This window comes from Ursus americanus, chromosome 1, assembly GCF_024610735.1.
Source record: "Ursus americanus isolate L20-20 chromosome 1, mUrsAme1.1.p, whole genome shotgun sequence".
NCBI lineage: Eukaryota > Metazoa > Chordata > Mammalia > Carnivora > Ursidae > Ursus > Ursus americanus.
Window position 1 is genome coordinate 49236354 of NC_142127.1, and position 20922 is coordinate 49257275.

The window sequence follows — 20922 nt, forward strand, 5'->3', positions numbered from 1 at the left end:
TAGACCTTGTCTATGCCAATAGCTTTATCTTTGTATTTTCCCCATCCCCAAACATGTTATTATATTTGTGATATTACTTTATATTACAGATTAAGTCCTTAAAGAAACAGTAACCACCCCCTTGATGTAAGATCTTTGTCAGTGTTTTTATTTTTATCATTCAACTTTGCTAGTCCAGGGCACCTGGGTGGCTCAATTGGTTAAGCATCTGCCTTCGGCTCAGGTCATGATCCCAGGGTCCTGGGGATCAAGCGCCACTTCACATTGGGTAGCATGGTGTTCGGCTCCCTGCTCAGCGGGGAGTCTGCTCCTCACCCCTTTGCTCTCCCCATCATGCTCGCTCTCTCTCTCTCTAATAAATGAATAAAAATCTTAAAAAAAAAAAAACCTGAACTTTGCTAGTCCAAACATATTTTAATGTAAAAATGCATAAATATAGAAAAGTATAGGCTTCCGGGTTAGATAGCCTACCTCTTTGGAAAGTTACTGACCTCATAAGAAACTATGAATAAATTCCCCACGGTAGGATGAACAGAAAGTAACTTATACTCATATATAAACATAATTAAGTATAGATACAGTTGCATAACTAGAATGAAATGTAATGTAAATGTGCCAAAGAGAAGAAAGCACAAAAAATTTATAAAACTTACATGAAATAAGAAAATGTTCAACTGGGTAATAACCAAAACTACATTAACTCAGCAGTCTTGGGGACTTAGAAAGTGAGGTAGCACAAGCCAAATTCCTTTGGTGTTGCAGGTCCTTCTAGACCCAGGCCAGCAAGTGGCAGTGTAACTGGAGCAGGGGCAAGCCCACCGCGTGGTGCGCAGCACACTGTATTGTAGGTAGAACCCACAAACAGGGAATTCATTATTCTTGAGTTTCCCTGTGCATATGATCAGCTTCTCCCAGCACTTGGAGGAGAGACAACCCTATTAAAATGCCTTCTAAAAAGTTAAAGCTAAGTGACTAAACCTTAAAACTTTGAGGAATGGGGCGGGGGGGGGGGGAACTATGAGAAAAACGTCCGCTTGCTTATCCAGGGAATGAGCAGAACTTAATTCTCATTCCAGCATGGGGCTGCTGGGCACCCAGCTCCTTCCACTCTGGGTAGAAAACAAATCCCCAAGTTGCTACTGAGCCAAACTTTAAAGGCTAGTCAGGAAATGAGCAGCACTCCCGAACGGGAAAGACTGGATCAGTGTTTTTTCTAAAGTAAACAAAAGATCTGCAAAAGTGTTTCCTTGCACTATTTGGCAAGAGAAAGAAGCACCTGGAGAGTGAGTTAGGATGAGAAACCATATAAGAAATGGGAGTAAACCAAGGATGGTTATAATGAAGCTTTGTCTCGCTAATCTCCAGAGCCCAAGTGTTCTATTAGGAAACAAAGCTGCAAATGAAGAGACAATCAGAAAGACTGGTTGATTAAGAATACATTCATGGAAAGGAAAAATAGAATAAATACTTTTTCTGGATCCTGAATTTCATCTTTCATTTGGATTTTTAAAAAACTTTAAAAATACCTTCTACAGAGTCAAAGTGGAATCTATACATTAAAATAAATGAGGGCTGTGGAGGAAGAAGTATGAGCAACGAGAAAAGCAATTATCCTTGGAGACAGAAATTTCCGTGCTTCAATGCAGCACGTGATGCAGGCAATTTCAGCCATTCTCTTTCAGGGGATTTTCAGTGCGCTTTCCAAATGCTGCTTGAGGGGACGCGGTCTCAGCTCACCTGAGGGACTGGGGCAGAACTAAAGGTGTATGGAGAACTATCAGATTCTTTACGCCAAACATTCTGTTCAGTAGGACAGCCTCCGGAGGAAGACAAGTCACCCTCAGGAGACAGGTAAGAGAAATGAGGCAGCAACCACATAGTGTTGCCTGTGTTAAATACATAGCATTAATCCCCCCCCCAAACCAATGCAAATGACTCAATGGCATCTTGTCGGTAATTTTATGAAGTCACACAGTTTTAGCTTTCTCCCAATGAAAAAAGGCTTAAAGACTTGAAGGGTGAGTGCCATTCCTCAATGGGTTTAAAACAACCAATAATCAATACAGAAAGATTAACTGAGAAAGAAAAATCATTTCTGCTTTTTCTGCAGTGAGCTAGGAAGTATCACATAAAGGAGCAATAGACTGAAAAAACGGCCAAAGAATTTGTATAAGCATAACAAAACTCATAGTTTCCTTAGACCAAACCCATCAGCCCAAGCAGGAGAAATGCTTGGGGGTGCTTGGGGGCTTTTTAGGAGGCGATCAATGGCTCACTTGATTTGGAAGGCAACATCCGATAGAAAAGAATCTATTTTCTGGGGCCCAGGCTCAGCTTAGTGCCTATCTGCTGGAGAAAATCAAAAGATAAAGACGCAAATCCCTGGGAAGCCAGGGACACAGCTAACTGGACGCTATTTGTGACTATTTGAAGTCCATGAGTTCCTCGAGTATTGATTTTTTTTTCTCCTTATGAAATGTTAACGTGTATTTTTATTCATTCACCTGCCTCTAGCTCTTCCTTACGAAAGGTTAAGTGGTTGTGAAACCCCATGCACTACAGAATCCAAAGCAGCTGTTTTAAACTCTTGAACAAGGAGTAGTGCCTCCTAGGTCCAGGGGCAGCTGAGGGTGGGCTCTCTTTAACCATCTGGAGGTCTGAATGTGCTCTGTCCAGCTCATGCCGGCGCGGCTGGCCGAGGTGGGGTCACTGTGCTGGAAGACACTTCAGGGGGTGCTCCAGGGGGCTGTGCTCTGAAGCCTCCTGGGCCTCTCCAGCAGGTGCACTTGCATTTTCAATTTGAGGCTGTTTTTCTTACCCTCTGCAGGCACTCATACACAGAGCTGTTATTACTGGTTACTGCATGCTGCTGATTCATACTCAGAAGGAAAAGTAATTTTGTCTTCAACACCTCTTCCCTGTCATGTAAGGCATATGTTAATGAAAGACAGATTTTGGCATCCATTCTCCTCTGTAGCTTTGAAGCTACAATATAAGATTCATTATAAATGAAGATGCAACTGTTATTTTACTTCTATTTATATTTATAACAACACCAAAGCCATCTTGCAGGTACCTTTGTGCCTCTCAAATCCCAAACCATATTCCAAGAAATGCTCAACATTTTATGCTTGAATTGGCATTAATGTGGCATTAATGTACATACAATGTTTTAAAATAAAGATGTTTTTACTCATATTTTATTACTGACAATCCTTGAATTCACATATTTTAGATTATACTAAAGCTGAATCCCTTGGAAGACATTTTAAGGGCTTTTTCAGACTGCTTTTTTTCTCCCCCTGTAAGTGAGGCGTGTGCAAGTGATGGGTTCTCAGGCTCTCTCCCTCGGAGGGGAGCCAAGTGGAAGCCTGAAGGGGGTGGGGAGGGAGCAGAAGTAAACATACGCAGAATGCTGAAAAGAACTGATTGAAAGCTTTTGCTTTGTCATTCCCCTCGGTTCCTTTCCTTCTTTTCCTTCCTAGTTTGTAACTGTGGACCAGTGCAACGTACTTATTTCATAGAACCACTGGATCTAGAATGAGCTGTCACCTTGCAGATTGTCTCATCCAGACTCCTACCCATCGCTGTAAATTCTCCGCTTGATTCAGGGGCTCTTTTTCTTCTCCAGCAGCTTTCCCAGCAGCATGTAAGCTATAGATTAAAAGTGCGCTGAAAAGACTACAGGTTTTGGAATCAGACAGTTGTGGGTCCAAACTGTGGCTCTGCCATGGATTGGTGGTGACATCCTGGGCAAGTTACCCCAAATCTCAGAGCCCCAGTCTTATCTATTAAGTGGTCAGAACAGAAATGAATTCATAGGAGTTTGAAGATTACATGAAGTAATAATGTAATATATAAAAATATGGTATATAAAAGAATCAGCACTGGTTGCTAAATTAAGAGTAGCTAAGTGGTTCAAGAGGAACCAAGACCTATCTTTCTGATTGACTCAGGTAATACTTTTCCACTGCATCTTACTGTCTTTCTCACAAGGTCTCATAAAACCACTGAAAAAGTTTCTGTTGCTGGAATACTCTGTATGCTGCCTTGTAGATTGTAAATGTTGGTATTAATAACAATACTTCACATATATTCAGTGCTTTAGAATTTACAACACTTTCACAAGTGGGGGGTGGGGAATACCCACGCCAACTTGCCGTCTGCTGATGACTGATAGAGGCAGAAAGCAGGAGCAACAGAGGCTCTGAAAGAGGTCTATTAGTGATGCAAATGTGCAGTTATCTGTGCTTGTGAGGAGCATAATAAACATTAAAACCAATTAGAAGTAACAAGGAGTGATATATTCAGGCTTCAGAACTTGGCTTTGAGGAATTGGAAAACCATAGGAATACAGCATAGGACTTTGGGGGCAAGAATTTAATTTACCTGAAGTTTAGCAGTCTAAATATGGGTGAGTTTTCACATACAAACTAGAGTACAGTAATTATTTAGACTCCAGAATGGTAGAAACCTCGATGTGTTCGTATTTTAGAGACAAAGCATATGGAACTGAATCAAGCAAAGCAAATAATTTCTCAGAAGTCAACATTAACTGGGTGTTCCAATACGATAAATGTGTCATACTGAATGCAAAACTTTTAGTAATAGAAACTGTTACCTTGACTTTCTTACAAACTTCTGAAACAGTTCTTCATGTGTGAGAGCTTTATATCTGGAAGGTGCTCAAAAGTGAATTTTTAGAAGTAGAGAAAAATGGAGGGTGCATTTTTAATATAGAATATTTCATTGTTCCTGTATCGTACGAAGAGGAAGGAACATCTTTTTCTGCTAGAAAGAAAATGGTTCTTTTGAAATTCAGCTCCCTCAGAAGATGAATTTTTAAATCTCAAACTCTGCCTAACTAACTGGTCCTAGCTTTATGTTCATAAGGAAAAAAATAGAATTTCATGCAGCTATCAAATATTTTAAACTAATACCCAAGCAGAAACATTTGCAATGCTTCATGATTTTTTAATATCTATAGGCAATATTCCAAATCAGGTCTTTCTCTCTTTTTTCCCCCTCTGCCAAAAATCTATATTTTGTCTAGCAGGAAACTTTAAGTAGGGGGCTGATTTCAGTGGGCTAAGCAAGAGAAAGACTGACCAGACAAGGAGAAGACACTGGTAGACATGGCCCTACGGAGCAGCCATGTGGCACAGGAGGTCTATGCAAGACAGAGCCCAAAAGAGCCCAGTTTGTGTCTCACAGTCCAAATTTGGTTGATGTATTTTTGAAGTTTCTAAAGGTTAACTACATGCTATACGTTATAGAAAGACACAAAGCTGAATTTTACTGTGCCAGTCAAAAGCCTGGCTTGAATCTGCTACTTGGGACTGAAAGAGAGAGAGTACAATTTACATGGGTGAGAATGCGAGAATGATTTTACCTTCTGTTGTTTTTAAAACCACCTTAGGCCATGATTTTTAAATTGAGACAGAAGAAGATCTGCTGGGGTTCCCATAGCAACATTAACTTACCTATCTGCCCTTGTTGTATGTAATAGTTTCACAACTAGTTTGGCTTTTAAATGTACACTTTAATTATGAAATACAACGGAGACAAGCGTCTCCGGCACATTTTAACTTCTGCATTTATCGACTGATGCCATGTTTAAACAGACACCTTGATATCGTACTTCTGAGGAATTGCTACCAAGGCAAGTGTATGCGAAAAACCTTTATGTGGTCTTCCTTGCTCTGATATCTGACCTCACTGCATTCCATTCCATATAGGATGTCTCAATCTCTCTAAATATATTTATAACATGCCATGGGTATGATAAAACAGAAACAAACAAACCTCAGATTGCTCCAGACTAGAGACTAGAACCCAATGTGCCCTCTATTCAAGGCTGTCTAGAAGCTGACTCCCCACCCCCATCTTTTCTCCATGATTCCTCATCAGGAATGGCCCAGACCAAACACACTTGTTTTATCCCCATCTTTGGAGAGCATACGTTCAAGGACTAACCTGATACCCACCACCCCCCAGAACCCTGATGCTTCCCCCTTCCTTCCCAGCAGCTAATCTTTCTCGCTCCTTGGAACCACTATTGCTGCTGCTACCACTACTATGTGACACGCTGTTTGTGACCCGGCAGCATCCCTCCTCTCTTTTTTTGACAATAGTGTCTTCATTTTCCTTTGAGGAACTTTCCTCCACTCCATAAATTCAGGTGGCACCATCAATGAAGCTGCCCTGCCCCAAACTGTCCAGAGATGAATCCATGACCCAAGTTGGACCAATCACATTCTTCCAGAAAACTGAATTTTAAGTGAATTCAAAAAGGAAAAATAGTGGCAACTGAATTTTTCCGATGGTGGTCCTTTAAGAGATTATCCATTTCTTCTAGATCTCTGTGGCTCATAACAAAGTCCGCTAGCTGATAAGTTCCCTATTTGAGTACCTGTTTATATATTATCTGAGATCATGATTTAGAGGCTTGGGATGTACACGTTTTGCTTTGCCAGCCAGATCCTATCTATGCTTTCTGAAGACAGGACTGGATCTGTATTTATTAGTCCATGTAATTTAGCATAATGTACTCAATATATGTTGTATAACAAATGAAAAACCAATCTTAGAAACTCCATTTTTACAAAGTGCAATTTGCAAGCCAACTTATATCCTTTTTGGGCAAGGTGGTAAATAAATTTTCAATTGCTACAATTTAAGAATTTTTTTGGGTATAACAGTTGTCCAAAGAGAGGTACAACAACTTGTACACCTAAGAATAGCCTGAAAATAATGCTAGCATGGGTCATACTTCCCCAATTTTAGGAAAGGAAAGAGAAACTAAAATTCTATTTCAGACATTAGTCTCTGAATTAAAAAAAAAAAAAAAGTTTTGGCAAAAACAGACAACAACAAACCAAAAATTCACCTAGTCTTGTGACTTGCCAGGGAAACAAGGAGTGCTGCCTCTCTGCTAATCAGATAAGAGAGGAAGAGAGTTTAACTGTGTCAGACTAATGCATAAACAAAATTTTTTTTTTTTGCACTTCTAAAAAATGGCAGGGCATGGTTTCTCAGAATCATCTGACTGATATCAGTAATTTAATCAAATGCTTATAAAATTCACAGAACAAATAAAATGGTTAGACATAATAAACCCAAACAAGCTTGAGCATATTAAGTTTTGAAAACACAGAATATGGTACACTCTTCCAAATCATTTACGAGTGCTTAAACAAAAGAGCTCACCCATGATAAACAGCAGGATATACAAATTCTCTTTCCTTCTGATGGTCCGTTCAAAAATGAAAGATCTATAGAAGTCTTTGTACAGTGTTATCTTCTGGTTTGTACCTTAACATGGTACATACTTCAGCCATGAGAAAGGAGTGAAAATACCAATTTGGAGGTTTTTTGAGTCAAGTGTAATGGTTTCTGGAATTTGCCTTGAACCCACACTCGGTGCATTTTTACTTGTTTTTTCCTATTCACTTGTAAGCGACGATCAACCAGATTTTGCTTCTCGTCTAACCCAGCCTTGCAGAACATATTGTGGACTTCCCCTGCGAGACAAAAATGGCAATCAAATGTATATGTGACTGGGGCATGGTGGTGGGGGAGAGCGGGCAGTCAGGAACAATGGAATATTAATGGAATAACTGACCATCTAAATTTCATTTATACCAAGAAACTCCCTAGTACAAATTGGTTAAGGAAACCTGTGAAATCAAGTGGATTTCTTCTACTTCACAGAAATATACCAAGTATAAACAGCTTAACATAGCAGGCATAAACAGATATACAATACTACTGGTTGCAGATTTCAATATTTTGAAAGGTGGCCTCTGTTCTGAGTTTTTGTTGGTTTGCAGAGACCCCAAATAGCATATTATAAAAGTATTAACATAAGTCTGGAGAAAATCCTTGAATGTACAATTCATTTTAAATGCTGCTTTTTTTTTTTTTTAAATGAAAAGTCACAAGAGATTAGTAATTTTCTATGGACTCTTAAAATCAAGTTCCCTCCTTTCACTGTGACATGCATTTTTTTCATATCTGGGCTAACAGTATTTGCAAAATGGAACAGACTACACCTTCATTTGGGCATAAGGATGAAACAAGTGATTCTTTAAAGCAGTTTCAACGGGAAAAAGATTAAAAGACAAAAAGGTCATTTTCAAGCTTTCACACAGAACAGTTACACTGTGGTTACAGAGTAACCAAAGAGAGTTTTTACAGCTAATTGTTTTCCCTTAGAGATAAGCGTACCTTTTGTAAAGAAATATGCTCTGGTACCATCTCCTCGAACATAAAAATTTTCAGATAAGCAATGCCCTAAAAAACATAATCGTGATCAGAGAAACTCAGTATTCCTTAAAACAAAACAAAAACTTGACACAAAATATAAACAAGGTGTTCTTTAAAACACAGGGAAAGAATTCCAAACTGAATATACCCTTTTTAAAACGAAGCTGAGTCTTATCATATCTTCCATAGTCCCGAAATAATAGCATTCCTCCGGGTTTCAGTAAGTTGGACAGTCGGTTTACAACGCCTTGCATCCTTTGAAAACAAAGCACGATACTGTCTGCCGAAATCTTGTTTTACATGCACATTTAACCTTCTTAAAGATAAAATAAGGAAAGCTCTATGGGGCCAAAAAAATCTCACCAAAAACAGAAGGACAACAAAACCAAAAATATTTTGTACAGAAAGGAAAAAGGATACCAAAACTTGCTAAAGGATCAGATTCAAAAGACCTGGAGTATTAAGTAATCACCCAAATGCCCAGAGTGGTGACTTCTCAGAGCTGGATATATATGCCAAAGCTGCACTGCAGAACTACATAGATGGTTCCTGGTGTTTCTATCAAGTTAGGGTAGTTTCAAGGCAGATAAACACTGAAGTCGCTTCATCTTCCTTGCAGGATAAAAAATACGGTGGAGCCATCCCAAATTGCACATATCTAAACAGAGATCACGTTTCCTCCAAAACTAGCTCTTTCTCCTTTATTTAGTTCAAAGGTACCATCATTCACTGAAGTGTTACATCTCAGAGATATCTTTAACCCCTTTTCTTTTCCTCCTCTTTCACTAGCCTCTCCACAACCATTTGGTCATCCAATTCTAGGTTTTCTTTTTTATTTTTATTTATTTATTTTTTTTAAAGATTTTATTTATTTATTCGACAGAGAGAGAGATAGCCAGCGAGAGAGGGAACACAAGCAGGGGGAGTGGGAGAGGAAGAAGTAGGCTCATAGCGGAGGAGCCTGATGCGGGGCTCGATCCCACAACGCTGGGATCACGCCCTGAGCCGAAGGCAGACGCTTAACCGCTGTGCCACCCAGGCGCCCCTAGGTTTTCTTTTTTAAATTGACGCTTTGTCTCCTTTTTGTTTCCCTTTGGTAGTCTTTTAGCACCAATTGCTACCTCCTTAGGCCTGGAAACAGAATACTTCCTAATATCCTTTATTATTCCCCCCATTAATTCTCCTTGCCTATCAGGGAGGATTTATTCTGCTTAAAATGATGGTTTTGTCAAATCTTCCCTTTGCTCAAAAATGTTCATGATTTTAATCCATAGGATAAAATCTCAGTTTCTTAGTTGGGCCCTTAAGATCTCCTACAACTGGCCTCAATCTCTCCAACATCTTTCCCACCAAGTCCTGATGTGAAGCATCAACTCTGACCAAACTGTTACATGCTTGGCTCTGAAGCAGTCCATGCCTTTGTTCACGTGGTTTCCCCTCAAAGAATTCTCTCCTTCTTACTTTCTGCCTATTTAAATTCTATTCACACTCCAAGCCCCAGCTCAATACTGGGAAGCCTTTACTTTCTTTTATTATTTATTCTTTTCATCTGGCTCCCAATCAAATATGACCCCTTGTGACTGCTCTTGACTTAATGTTTTTGGTTAAATGTTCATGGTCTTATGTGTGATTATGGGTCAGAGATGGCAAAGATTTCAGATCTCATATCAATGCCGAGTGACTGACTCTGGCTGCCTACAGAGCTCACTGGGAATGACAATCAGGGTACAAAATCAGTTATGAGTGTCTGCCCTGAGCAGAGAATGGTAAATGGCAGCCCGGGTGCTGAGTCCCTGCCATCTCTGCCTTATCCACACTACTTAAAGCTTCTAGATTTTTCTTATTTTAAAAATGAGGAGTTTGCATCAGATAATCTGTAAATTCCTTCCAATTAAAACACTGTTCAGTGTAATAAAGGAGTGAAAAGCCAGATTTATGTCAGGTTATGAAGGAAGTAGATAGTGAGAAAATGAAAGTAACTATGAAAACAAGATACAAATATAACAGAAAGAGGTGGCATAATTAGATGAAATGCTCTTTTAAAAAACTGGAACATAAGTACATGAAAGGGAAAAAAGAAAAGTATTTTTCCTTGTTTGTTATTGGTTATTTTCGCACTGTGTTTATGGCCTTAGGCTTTGGCAATTAAAGAAAACCATATCTAAACCTTAAAATATTCACTTTCAGGATAAATGCCTTACGTACAGAGAAAAATATCTTTCTGCAATTACTACTAAAACAAGTATGAAACATAAATGCAGAAAAACAAAGAGCCAAATATTTCAAAATGCAGCCATCTCCCTCTGCAAATCCTTTCTTCCCAACTATCCTTTAACATCTGGGGTTGTGGGTGAAGGCAAAGGTGGGGGAGCTGCTTTTCTTCATCAGCCCATCTTGCTTGCCTCAGTGCCAAGTTCCAGAGCCAGTTCCTGAGGACTGCAGGTGGGTGTGGGCTGGGGAAGATGGACAAAACAAGAATGGGAGAGGGCCCCTTTTCTTTCTCTATCTGCCTTGGGCCAAATCTGCTATCCTCATCTACCTCTAGATGGAGGGCGAGGAAAAGGAAAAGAAGAGATTAAAAAAAGGAGTATTTATTGATTGCCTACTCGATGCTTGGATCTGTGGTAAGCATATTGTACTTTCTTTTATTTCGGTGATAAGGACAATTAGCTCTTCTTTTGTAGGCTCTTGGGGTTTACTCCCCTTTAAGCTGGGACCCCCAGACTCAAGGTCTAGCAGAACTGCTTGCCATTCATTTGTGCATGGGTTTTCCAAGCTGGCAAGAAGCCACTTTTCTAAAACTTTCATAGGGCTGAATATACCACCACAGTCCCAAATGACCCTAAAGATACTGTCTTTCCACTTACTATTGCCCTCCTTCTACTCATTCACCTTACTTTTAGATCACTTCCATATAGGTAAGAAAGTGGCTAGGGACATGATACATCTGAATTTATTTTATAATAAATAAATAGAATGAACATACTATAGGATAACAGTAATCTTTCCATGACATCTGCTTCCCCTTCTTCTTAACATTCAGTGCAAATCATGAGAAAATACATTATCTAAACTAATTTCAAGTAGTGTTTTTGTGGTCTTTTTGGAATTTAAACATTTCCTGTTATAGGTGTCAGATAGAAAATCTTGTTCTCTATCCACCTACTCCATCCTTTTAACTATTCATTCTTTTAACTATGAAACACAATACATAGATGACGTCTCTCTACCAGTACCTGAATGATGCCTATATTCTAAACAGATTAGCAGAAAGACATAGATTATAGAAACTGGGCGGAAAAAGTAGCTTCATGGAATGTGATATATCTCACCAGGTGCAAAAATATGTTTCATTCAGATTTAATTTGTCTTTCAACAAGCAATCAAAGTGCTCATCTCTAAATGAGAAGTAAAAGGACTGTAAAGGGTCCTAGTGAGTTTGTAATTGCAAAGGAAAAAGCACATGTTAACTCAGTTTCTTTGGGAAAGGGTCACATTCATCAAAGACTGGTTGATGTCAAATCTGTATCTACCAGCAGAGGAACTTTCCTGGGGCTGAATCTACTACCACAGCAGAAAACCCAATTTTAAGAAAACTTACAAATGCACAACCCTTGATACCACATGTGTGCCTTAATACATGAGGTGGCAGAATTTTAAGAGAAGTGATCATTTTAACAGCTGGTAATATCTCTTTCTGCTTCCTCTCTGGACAAAAGCTATGTTGATTGTTTCAAAATATTGTGTGAACAAAAAATTTAAGTCATAAATATTTAAATGATGGCACTAGCCAATCTTTTTTTTTTAAAGATTTTATTTATTTACTTGACAGAGATGGACAGCCAGTGAGAGAGGGAACACAAGCAGGGGGAGTGGGAGAGGAAGAAGCAGGCTCACAGCGGAGGAGCGTGATGTGGGGCTCGATCCCAGAACGCCGGGATCATGCCCTGAGCCGAAGGCAGACGCCCAACAACTGCGCCACCCAGGCGCCCCAGCACTAGCCAATCTTAGACTACAAAGGTCCAAGGTTAATCTGGCAAATCTTGAGTACCCCTAATTCCCTGGAAGACTTCTTTAAAACAAATTTTTTAAAGCCCGCTGACAGACCGGTGTGAAACCAAACAGATTCACAGCCCACCTCTTCACGAACATTCAGTAAGATGCTAAATCAAAGATGTTTGTTTCTGATCACCAAGTACAATTTCCCTCTTGGGAGTCTATTAGGCTGTTCTGAATTTGTAATTTCCTTGAAGCACTGTCACTTTTAATAGGTATGTGTCTTGCTGGAATATGCTCACTTCACTCTGACAGTGATAGAAAGCTCACTAATGAAGCAGTTTGACCAGTTTCTTTCTCAAAGTCTGAAGAAAGGAAAAACTGCATTTAAAAGGCTGCATGTTCTACACAGTGTAGTTCACTAAATAATAAATTCAAAAATTGTCACTTTTTTTTTGATAGTTCTGAAAACGACGGACTGATAAAGGGGCTTTACACGTTTGCTTTGCCCTTTTGTCTTCGGTTACCTGTCAGGATGAATGGAAGAGAGCACAAAGACAAGGAGAATGACGTCCAGGATCCCATCTGGAAAAGGGTAGGGTAAGCCCTCATCACAGACGTCATGAACAAAGGCACAACACTGGGCTGCTCTGTAGGACGAGTGCAACTATCATGATAAAGGAATAAAAAGGAAAAAAAGCCATTAGCAGACTTTAGCATTTTTCTTAAAATAAAAAGGTCAAACTTAATATTTCTCCCTAGTGCCTTTCTGCTGTAAATCTGAATGCACTATATTTCAGATTCAGTATTCTGTTAGTTTATTTCAAGCTGCCATAAAAAACTAAGTCTTGCGCTTGGACTCGATAACAAATACTCTTCACAGTCCCTCTTTAGTTAAAAAGAGGAGTAGGCAGGCCTTTGAGTCAGTAGGCAGCGCTGTTGGAAGCCTACCCAATGCTATTTCAGAGGCACTGAAATGGTCCTCAGCTCTCTCTCCTACTGCTTGCTCCATGCCTCCTTTGACATAAAATACAAATATCCTCTACTACACAATCAAAAATTAGATAATGGTAATGATTGCACAACTCTGTAAATATACTAAAGTCACTGAATTGTATATTTAAAAATGGTGAATTCCATGGTATGTGAACTGTATCTCAACAAAGCTGTTATTTAAAAAAATTAGAGTATACACACACACACACACACACACACACACACACACACACCTGCCTACAATACACCAGAAGGATATACACCAAAATACTAACCTCGATTCACCACAGGACTCTCAGAAGTGTGATTATAGGTGAATTTTATCTTCCTGTTTAGGCTTTTCAGTATTTTAGAAAATGTCTACCACAAATAACTATTACTCTTAATATCAGAAATTCAGTTCCATGTACTGGCTACACATTGCTGTTAGGAGACTTTCCATTCCTTTTCCATCTCTAAAAATACTTTTTGCTAAGGTAATGCTTACTAGCTTTTGGGATTGGTGAAACAAGTCCAGGCTCCCCACTGCTTTCCCAATAGTCTAGGACAGTTTACATTTGTATCATATGTCTTCTCAAATTTTTTTAACTTTAAAATTTTTAATTTAATGAGTGCCTCCTATGTGTCAGACTGTGTGTAGGGCTCTAGGGACATAAATATGAATAAGATTACCTTGTAGGGGGCACTTAGGTGGCTCAGTCGGTTAAGTGTCTGACTCTTGGTTTCAGTTCAGGTCATGATCTCAGGACCCTCAGATCAAGCCCCATCCTGAGATCAAGCCCTGGGTTGGGTTCCACACTGGGTGTGGAGCCTGCTTAAGATTCTCTCTCCTGGGGCGCCTGGGTGGCGCAGTCGTTAAGCGTCTGCCTTCGGCTCAGGGCGTGATCCCGGCGTTATGGGATCGAGCCCCGCGTCAGGCTCCTCCGCTGGGAGCCTGCTTCTTCCTCTCCCACTCCCCCTGCTTGTGTTCCCTCTCTCACTGGCTGTCCCTCTCTCTGTCAAATAAATAAATAAAATCTTAAAAAAAAAAAAAAAGATTCTCTCTCCTGGGGAGACTGGGAGTTGGTTGAGTGTCTGACTCTTAGTTTCAGCTCAGATCATGATCTCAGGGTTGTGAGATTGAGCCCTGCACTTGGCTTCACACTCAGGAGGAAGTCTGCTTGAGATTCTCTCCCTCTCCCTCTGCCCCTCCTCCAGCTCATGCGCAGGCTCTCTCTCTAAAATAAATAAATCTTTAAAAAAAAAGATTCTCCCTCTCTCTCTTTCCCTCCACCCTTAAAAAAAAAAGATTCTTTCTCCCTCTCTCTCTCTTTCCCTCCCCCCTTAAAAAAAAAAAAAAGATCACCTTGTAGGAGCTATTGACCTTTCTAGATGTACCAGTGCCTTCAACTTTATCTTAAATTCAAAACAACTTCTATCATTTTAGGGTGTATCTTAGGCATCAGCTGATGATATGATTCCCAGAAATAGGAAAAGCTCAGTTAAGAATGGGCACAGATAACATGTGAAACATTTCAAAATTATCACATCAGCAGCAAATAAATTAGATCCTTACCTGGCTCTCTTCAAAGAAAATATGAGACATACCTTTACGAGCTCCACAGCTCCAGAAGCAAAATCACAACAGTAAAGAAAGGACTCTGGAGCATTCCTAGGAAAATGGAAGCAATACTTAAATCTAGAGTTCAGCTATGCTCAGGTTACAGAAGAAAGGAAACTGTAGGCTTGAACTTGTTAAAAAAAGTATTTCTTTAATAGAATTTTGGATGATACCTGGCTTGTTATTTCTTCTCTTTAGATGTTGTTCGTTCTCTATAATGGTGTATGGGTGCCTTCATGTTGCTTCTAAAACAGTACTGTCTCAAATACTTACCATTAATTACAGGGTAACTTTCAAATTCCTGTCCTGGTTTTGAAATTCTCCATTATGTGAGCCTACCTGCCCTTACTCTCACATGGGAAACCTCCAAAGCCATCCATCATCATTGCTCCATCTTCCTCCTGATCCCCTCACCTCACCACACTCTTTCCAGGAAGGCCTGTAGCTCCTCATAGCTTAATCAAGTTCTACCCTTGTGCAAGAACTCTCAGACCCCTGTGTCCTTGGTGCTTCAGTCCCCTTTCTATGTATACAACTCATTTGGTTCTTGGGCCTCTCAAAGAGGCTCTGATGTCCCTAATGGAATAGAAATATATACATATATATATTAAGAGCATGTAAATACAACTTCTAAAAAAGAATAAAACACTAATATATTAATTCTTTTCAAAGTATGGTCATTTATTAAGCTTCATGTATGTACCAAGCATTAGAATACAAGGTAGCAAATGAAATTGTCTAATAAAATAGTAAGAGCATAGATTTTGGAGCCAAATAGACCTGTGTTTAAATCCTGAATTTACCATTTATTAACTCTGTGAATTTGACTTAACTTCTCTAAGACTCAGTTATTTATAAGTAAAATAACTGAGTTACTGTCATTTTTTGGCAGGGGACGTTTATCCATATGAAAGTCTTGAGTAGTTTTAATTGGCCTCCACTGAACTTAGACAAGTTCTATTTGGCCTTTACCTGAAATTCAGTTACAATGTCTGGACCATGGTTACTCACGGGCACACACATACTTTGAATTTTGTGGGCCAATACCCTTCCTTATTATCCCTCGTATGCTGGTATCAAATAATTCTTGCATCATGTTACTTAATACCATGTCTGAATCACAGAAAGGAATTGGTATATCATTAAACAATAATTATAACTATGGTCCTTGCTCTTGTGGGTTTTATAGCCTGAGGACAGGATTGGTTTTATATAGCTTCTATAACGTTGTGGATAGGGCAGAATTCCTAAGGGATAAGTCTTAAGAATCCTGAAGGAGGGGAATAGCATTGCTGAGTGGGGAGAAGGGTAAATAGTATAAGGGCTTAGAGATAGAAGTCCTATGTCAGGGATGAGAAGCAGAGTTGATCCCGACAGCTAAAACCAGTATGTAGCAGAATATGCAAGTGGGCCTTAAAACACATAATTAGAACTTCTAATTTAGTTCAGGAGACTTTTCAAGCAAGGAGGACTACTAAGTAAATATGAAATAAAGCACAAATATGTATTCCACAAATAAAATCTCACCCAGGCTCATATTATACTCTTAAATGCTACCCATTGATGGATACTACATTCATGTATAACACATTCATTCTGTGGCATTGGGGATTTACATTCTATTTAAGATCAGTTAAAATATGATGAATAGGATTTGGTTATGACTTGCACTGCTTGCCATTTTCATCTGTCTTATATAAAAAAACAGTGCCTTACTGCAGCTGAAACCCCTACCGTTTCCTAAAAAATCCATATATTTGTGACCCCCTAACTTGCTGGGTGGTCACATGTGTTCAAAATTTTCTCAGGAAGCACTCAGATGCATATAGCCCTATGTGATAGGATGGCTAAGGGCAAGGGTGGAACCAAACTGCCTGTGGTTTGAATCCTGGCTCTACCACTCAGTTGAGGATCTTGGAATAGTTACTTAATTTCTCTGTAACTCCGTTTCCTCATCTATAAAGCAGAGATAAATATGGCATCTAAGGTCATTGTGAGGATTGAAGGGATTCATATAAGTTTCCAGAAAGATGCCTAACTCAGAGTAAGCGCCTAATAAATGTTAGTCATTATAATTGTTGTTGCTATTGCCATTATTATTATTATTATTATTATTACCACCATATTATTATTATAGGAAGATCTGCCTCTGCTGTCTAGGAACTTAAAAACTTAAGAACTTATCACAGTTCTATAAAAACTTCCATATAACCCAAAATGCTTCTCTGGACACTAGCACATCTAGCTGATTATAAAAGGTATGCAGTCAACCTTTGGGCAGTGGTTACTAAACACCCACAAGATATAGAATAGTCTAGTAGCTAAAGGAAAGCATGTGCCATCTGCCATGTGTCCTACCAGGATGGCAGCATGACCTCTGAGACTGAATTCCCACTGCAACAGCAGCCTAAGTTGAAGTCTTGTGACCACTCAATGACTTTCCAGAGCTTTTCTGTAAAATCAGCTGACTGCCTTGGCCCTTCTCCCAGCAAGCAGGTGTAAATATCACTACTACCACCACACCATTAAGCACTCTCTTGGCAGGGGGTTTAAGCATTAAATGATCCTTGGAGAATGATATGACCTCTCAATTCCAGAGGTCTAATTATGGTAAAATATTCAGAAAATGTAAAACATTAATCCTATACTCTCCAAAAGTAATAAAATATAATTTCTTAGGTGGGGAAAAAAGTCTAATTCTCCCTTTGGAAGGCTAATAATCACTGGTTGCCTTTAGAGATGAATTAATTATCTTAGGTTATCAAGCTACAATGATTAAAACAACAACAACAACAACACAGAGCCAAGAAGTGTCAGGAGTAAAGAAGTAAGTGCTCGCAACTATTCACTGGACAGAGAAGTAAAGTGGGAAAAATAGAACTAACAAGTGGGAATTCAGAGACATTAGCCAATATATGTTGAGCTCTATCTGTATTACACTGTTAGGCTACATGGAAAATCAGATTAGGGTAAAATATGCTTTCTACTTCAAGGAATATAAGCAGTGGTTGGAGAGACAAGACTTAAAGAAATGATATGCTAAATAATACCTTGCGATGAGTCATAAAGTAATACACTATCAATTGCCAAAGTAGTAAATTTATGTATACTGTAAGTTCAGAAATTACAGGGGTGAAGGAAACTGGGTGTGTGGTATAAAAGAGTAGGAAATACTGGCCCAGAAATGGGGAAGAGGGAATACAAAGAAAATAAATACAAAAAGAGAAAGGCCATTCAGAACTGCAAATTTGCCACCATCACTTCTGTCTGGCCACTTCAACTGGTAATCTAATGGTATTAGGAAATTACTATTTATTATGTTAGGTTTAGAATAGTAATGAAGAATGTACTGATTTTTTCTTTGGAGCTACATCATAAGTATTTAAAAATAAAGTGTCATGATGTTGGCATTGTGTTAACTGTTAAACTGAGGTGGTGGTATATGAGAATTCACTGTATTACTCTTTACCTTTCTAAATGCTTTTACATTTTCACAAGGAGAAGCTAAAAAAAATAGCATCATTAAAATGTAAAATACACATAGAGAAAAGACTGAAAGGAATTAAAACAAAAATGCTGACAGCAGCTATGTTAGGATGATGGGGATGATGGGTGATTCCCACCCTCCTTTCCTCTAATGGAAATGTTCTGCAATGTGCTCATGTCAATTTTATAATAGAAAAATAATGTGAAAGCTATTGTGTAAACTTGAAAAAAACAAACAAACAAACAAAGACCAGCCATAGGTAAAAGGTGCTAGAAAAAGCTTTGTGAGGAGTGTCGTCTTCATCATGGAAATACCACAACATATACGTGAAGCAGTGAACAGGAGAACACCTCTGTCCCTATCATCTATGTCTGCTTTTTTGTCTTAGGGTTAGTTGCTGTCACCTCTAAACAATTTCAAGTGTAGACATAATCATTTGACAAAGGGAGGTCTTATACTGGGTGTGGCCCCAGAAGTGATGACAAAATAAAATGAGGGTTAAAGTATAAGCTTTAAATTCAATTTTCTGTGTAAAATGGCACCACCATACCTGGAGGAGCAAATAGATCTCTGAAGTTTAGCAATTCACAGCTTAGTGGAAGAGTCAAATCTCTTGCTCTTTTCTTATTCTCTCATCCACACACACACAAGCTTAAAAAATTACTTCAACCCATGGCTGTGAAACACTCTTTTCAGAGTTATTCCTAATTCACATAAAATTAGACACTAAGACTAAGACAATTCTTTTGAAATTTGTTTAAGTCATTGTTTATATGTGAACAAGAATACTACTGGCATATACATGACATTTTTCCAGAATTTCTCAGCGCCCCCTATATATGTAAAACTTTGCAAGAGAAAACTTTAAAACTCACTGTAACGTGTTCAAAATTGGAAAAACACTATTTCCAGCTCCACAGCCAACCTAAGAAATCAAAAGAATAAACAAATATCATGAAAACCAGGTTAAATTTTCCTCACCAACGTTAGATTGTTTTATTTTCAAAAACTAGGAAAAAATGTACTTGGATCTCTATATGTCGGATGGTTTCCTTCCTTCCTTCCTTCCTTCCTTCCTTCCTTCCTTCCTTCCTTCCTCCCTCCCTCCCAACCTCTCTCCCTCTCTCTCTTTCTCTCTTTCTTTAAATATTTTATTTATTTGACAGAGAAAGAGAGCACAAGCAGGGAGAGCAGGAGAGGGAGAAGCAGGCTTGACGCTGAGCAGGGAGCCCAATGCAGGGCTCGATCCCAGAACCCTGGGATCATGACCTGAGCCGAAACAAACGCTTAACCAACTGAGCCACTCAGGTGCCCCATAGGTGTTCGAAGGTTTTCTAAATTTTCTAAATTCAAAAGCATGGGTGGCTCATGGGGCACCTGGGTGGCTCAGTCATTAAGCCTCTGCCTTTGGCTCAGGGTGTGATCCCGGCCTTCTGGGATGGAGCCCCACATCAGGCTCCTACGCTGGGAACCTGCTTCTTCCTCTCCCACTCCCCCTGCTTGTGTTCCCTCTCTCGCTGGCTATCTTTCTCTCTGTCAAATAAATAAATAAAATCTTAAAAAAAAAATAAAATAAAAATAAACTCAAAAGCAATGGAGTAAGTCACAAGAATAATACTGACAAATTTAAAATTTTTACACAACAAAACTCAAACCAAATTAAATGGTGACCAACACACTGTAAAAAAAATTGGTAATAAATACAGTAGAATGGTAGAGTTTGTTTAAAAAATTAAAGATAAGTAAGCAAAGAAAATAAATAGAATACAAAAGAAGTGCAAATAGCTCTTAAACATTTGAAGAACTATGTGACCTAGTTAACAATCAAGAAATGCAAATCAAAACAAGGTACAATTTTCATTTGTCAAGGAGGAAAGCACTTAAAATAAGAATTTTTAAAAAATATTTTATTTACTTATTTATTTGAGAGAGAGGGAGAGAGCAAGAGTAGGGGTGAAGGGCAGAGGGAAAGGGAGAAGCAGACTCCCTGCTGAGCAGGGAGCCCAACACGGGACTCAATCCCAGAACCCTGGGATCATGACCTGAGCTGAAGGCGGACGTTTAACCAAATGAGCCACCCAGGCACCCCTAAAATAAGAATATTCTAACCCATGAGGGTATGATGAAACAGACATACAATGCCATGAATTGGTATTAATACAACTTCTTAGAAAGTGATTTGGAGAAAGAAAATATATTTAAGGGCATTAAAATTTTAAAATAAATTATGAGCCAGTAAATCTAACCCAAGATAATAAAAGGAAATACAGAAAAGTCTATACCCAAAGATATTTTCTGTAGAAAACGTGAAAACAATTTAAATGCCTAGTATTGTAAAAACAGATAAGCAGATTAAAGTACTTTCCACAGAAAAACATTTTGCAGCCTGAAAATATTTATAGAGAATTTTTAAGTTAGAAAAATCTACTTTGGTTGCTTATGTTATAATGTTAAATAGAAACAAAGCAAAACTCCAAAATACAGGTACAGTATAGCTCAACTGTATAAAATAGTATAAACAAAAGGAGAAAAGTCAGTAAAATGTTAAGCGTGGTTAACTCCCTTGTATGTGGGA

General features: G+C 38.8%; 1 protein-coding gene across 7 annotated transcripts in view; it reads right to left on the minus strand.

Moving 5' to 3' along the window:
• Positions 1–1945: 1945 nt before the first annotated feature.
• The window catches only part of METTL8 (methyltransferase 8, tRNA N3-cytidine), an 84573-nt gene continuing 65596 nt past the window's right edge, over positions 1946–20922 (minus strand). For all 7 annotated transcript variants that reach the window (XM_087861376.1, XM_087861375.1, XM_087861373.1 and 4 more), the window contains 6 exons: positions 19223–19272; positions 14848–14911; positions 12792–12931; positions 8417–8523; positions 8230–8295; positions 1946–7523 (listed from right to left, as the gene is read on the minus strand). In XM_087861376.1, coding sequence (XP_087717502.1) covers positions 7333–7523; positions 8230–8295; positions 8417–8523; positions 12792–12931; positions 14848–14911; positions 19223–19272 — 618 coding nt within the window. In that variant the 3' untranslated portion in view covers positions 1946–7332. The remainder of the gene's footprint in view (positions 7524–8229; positions 8296–8416; positions 8524–12791; positions 12932–14847; positions 14912–19222; positions 19273–20922) is intronic.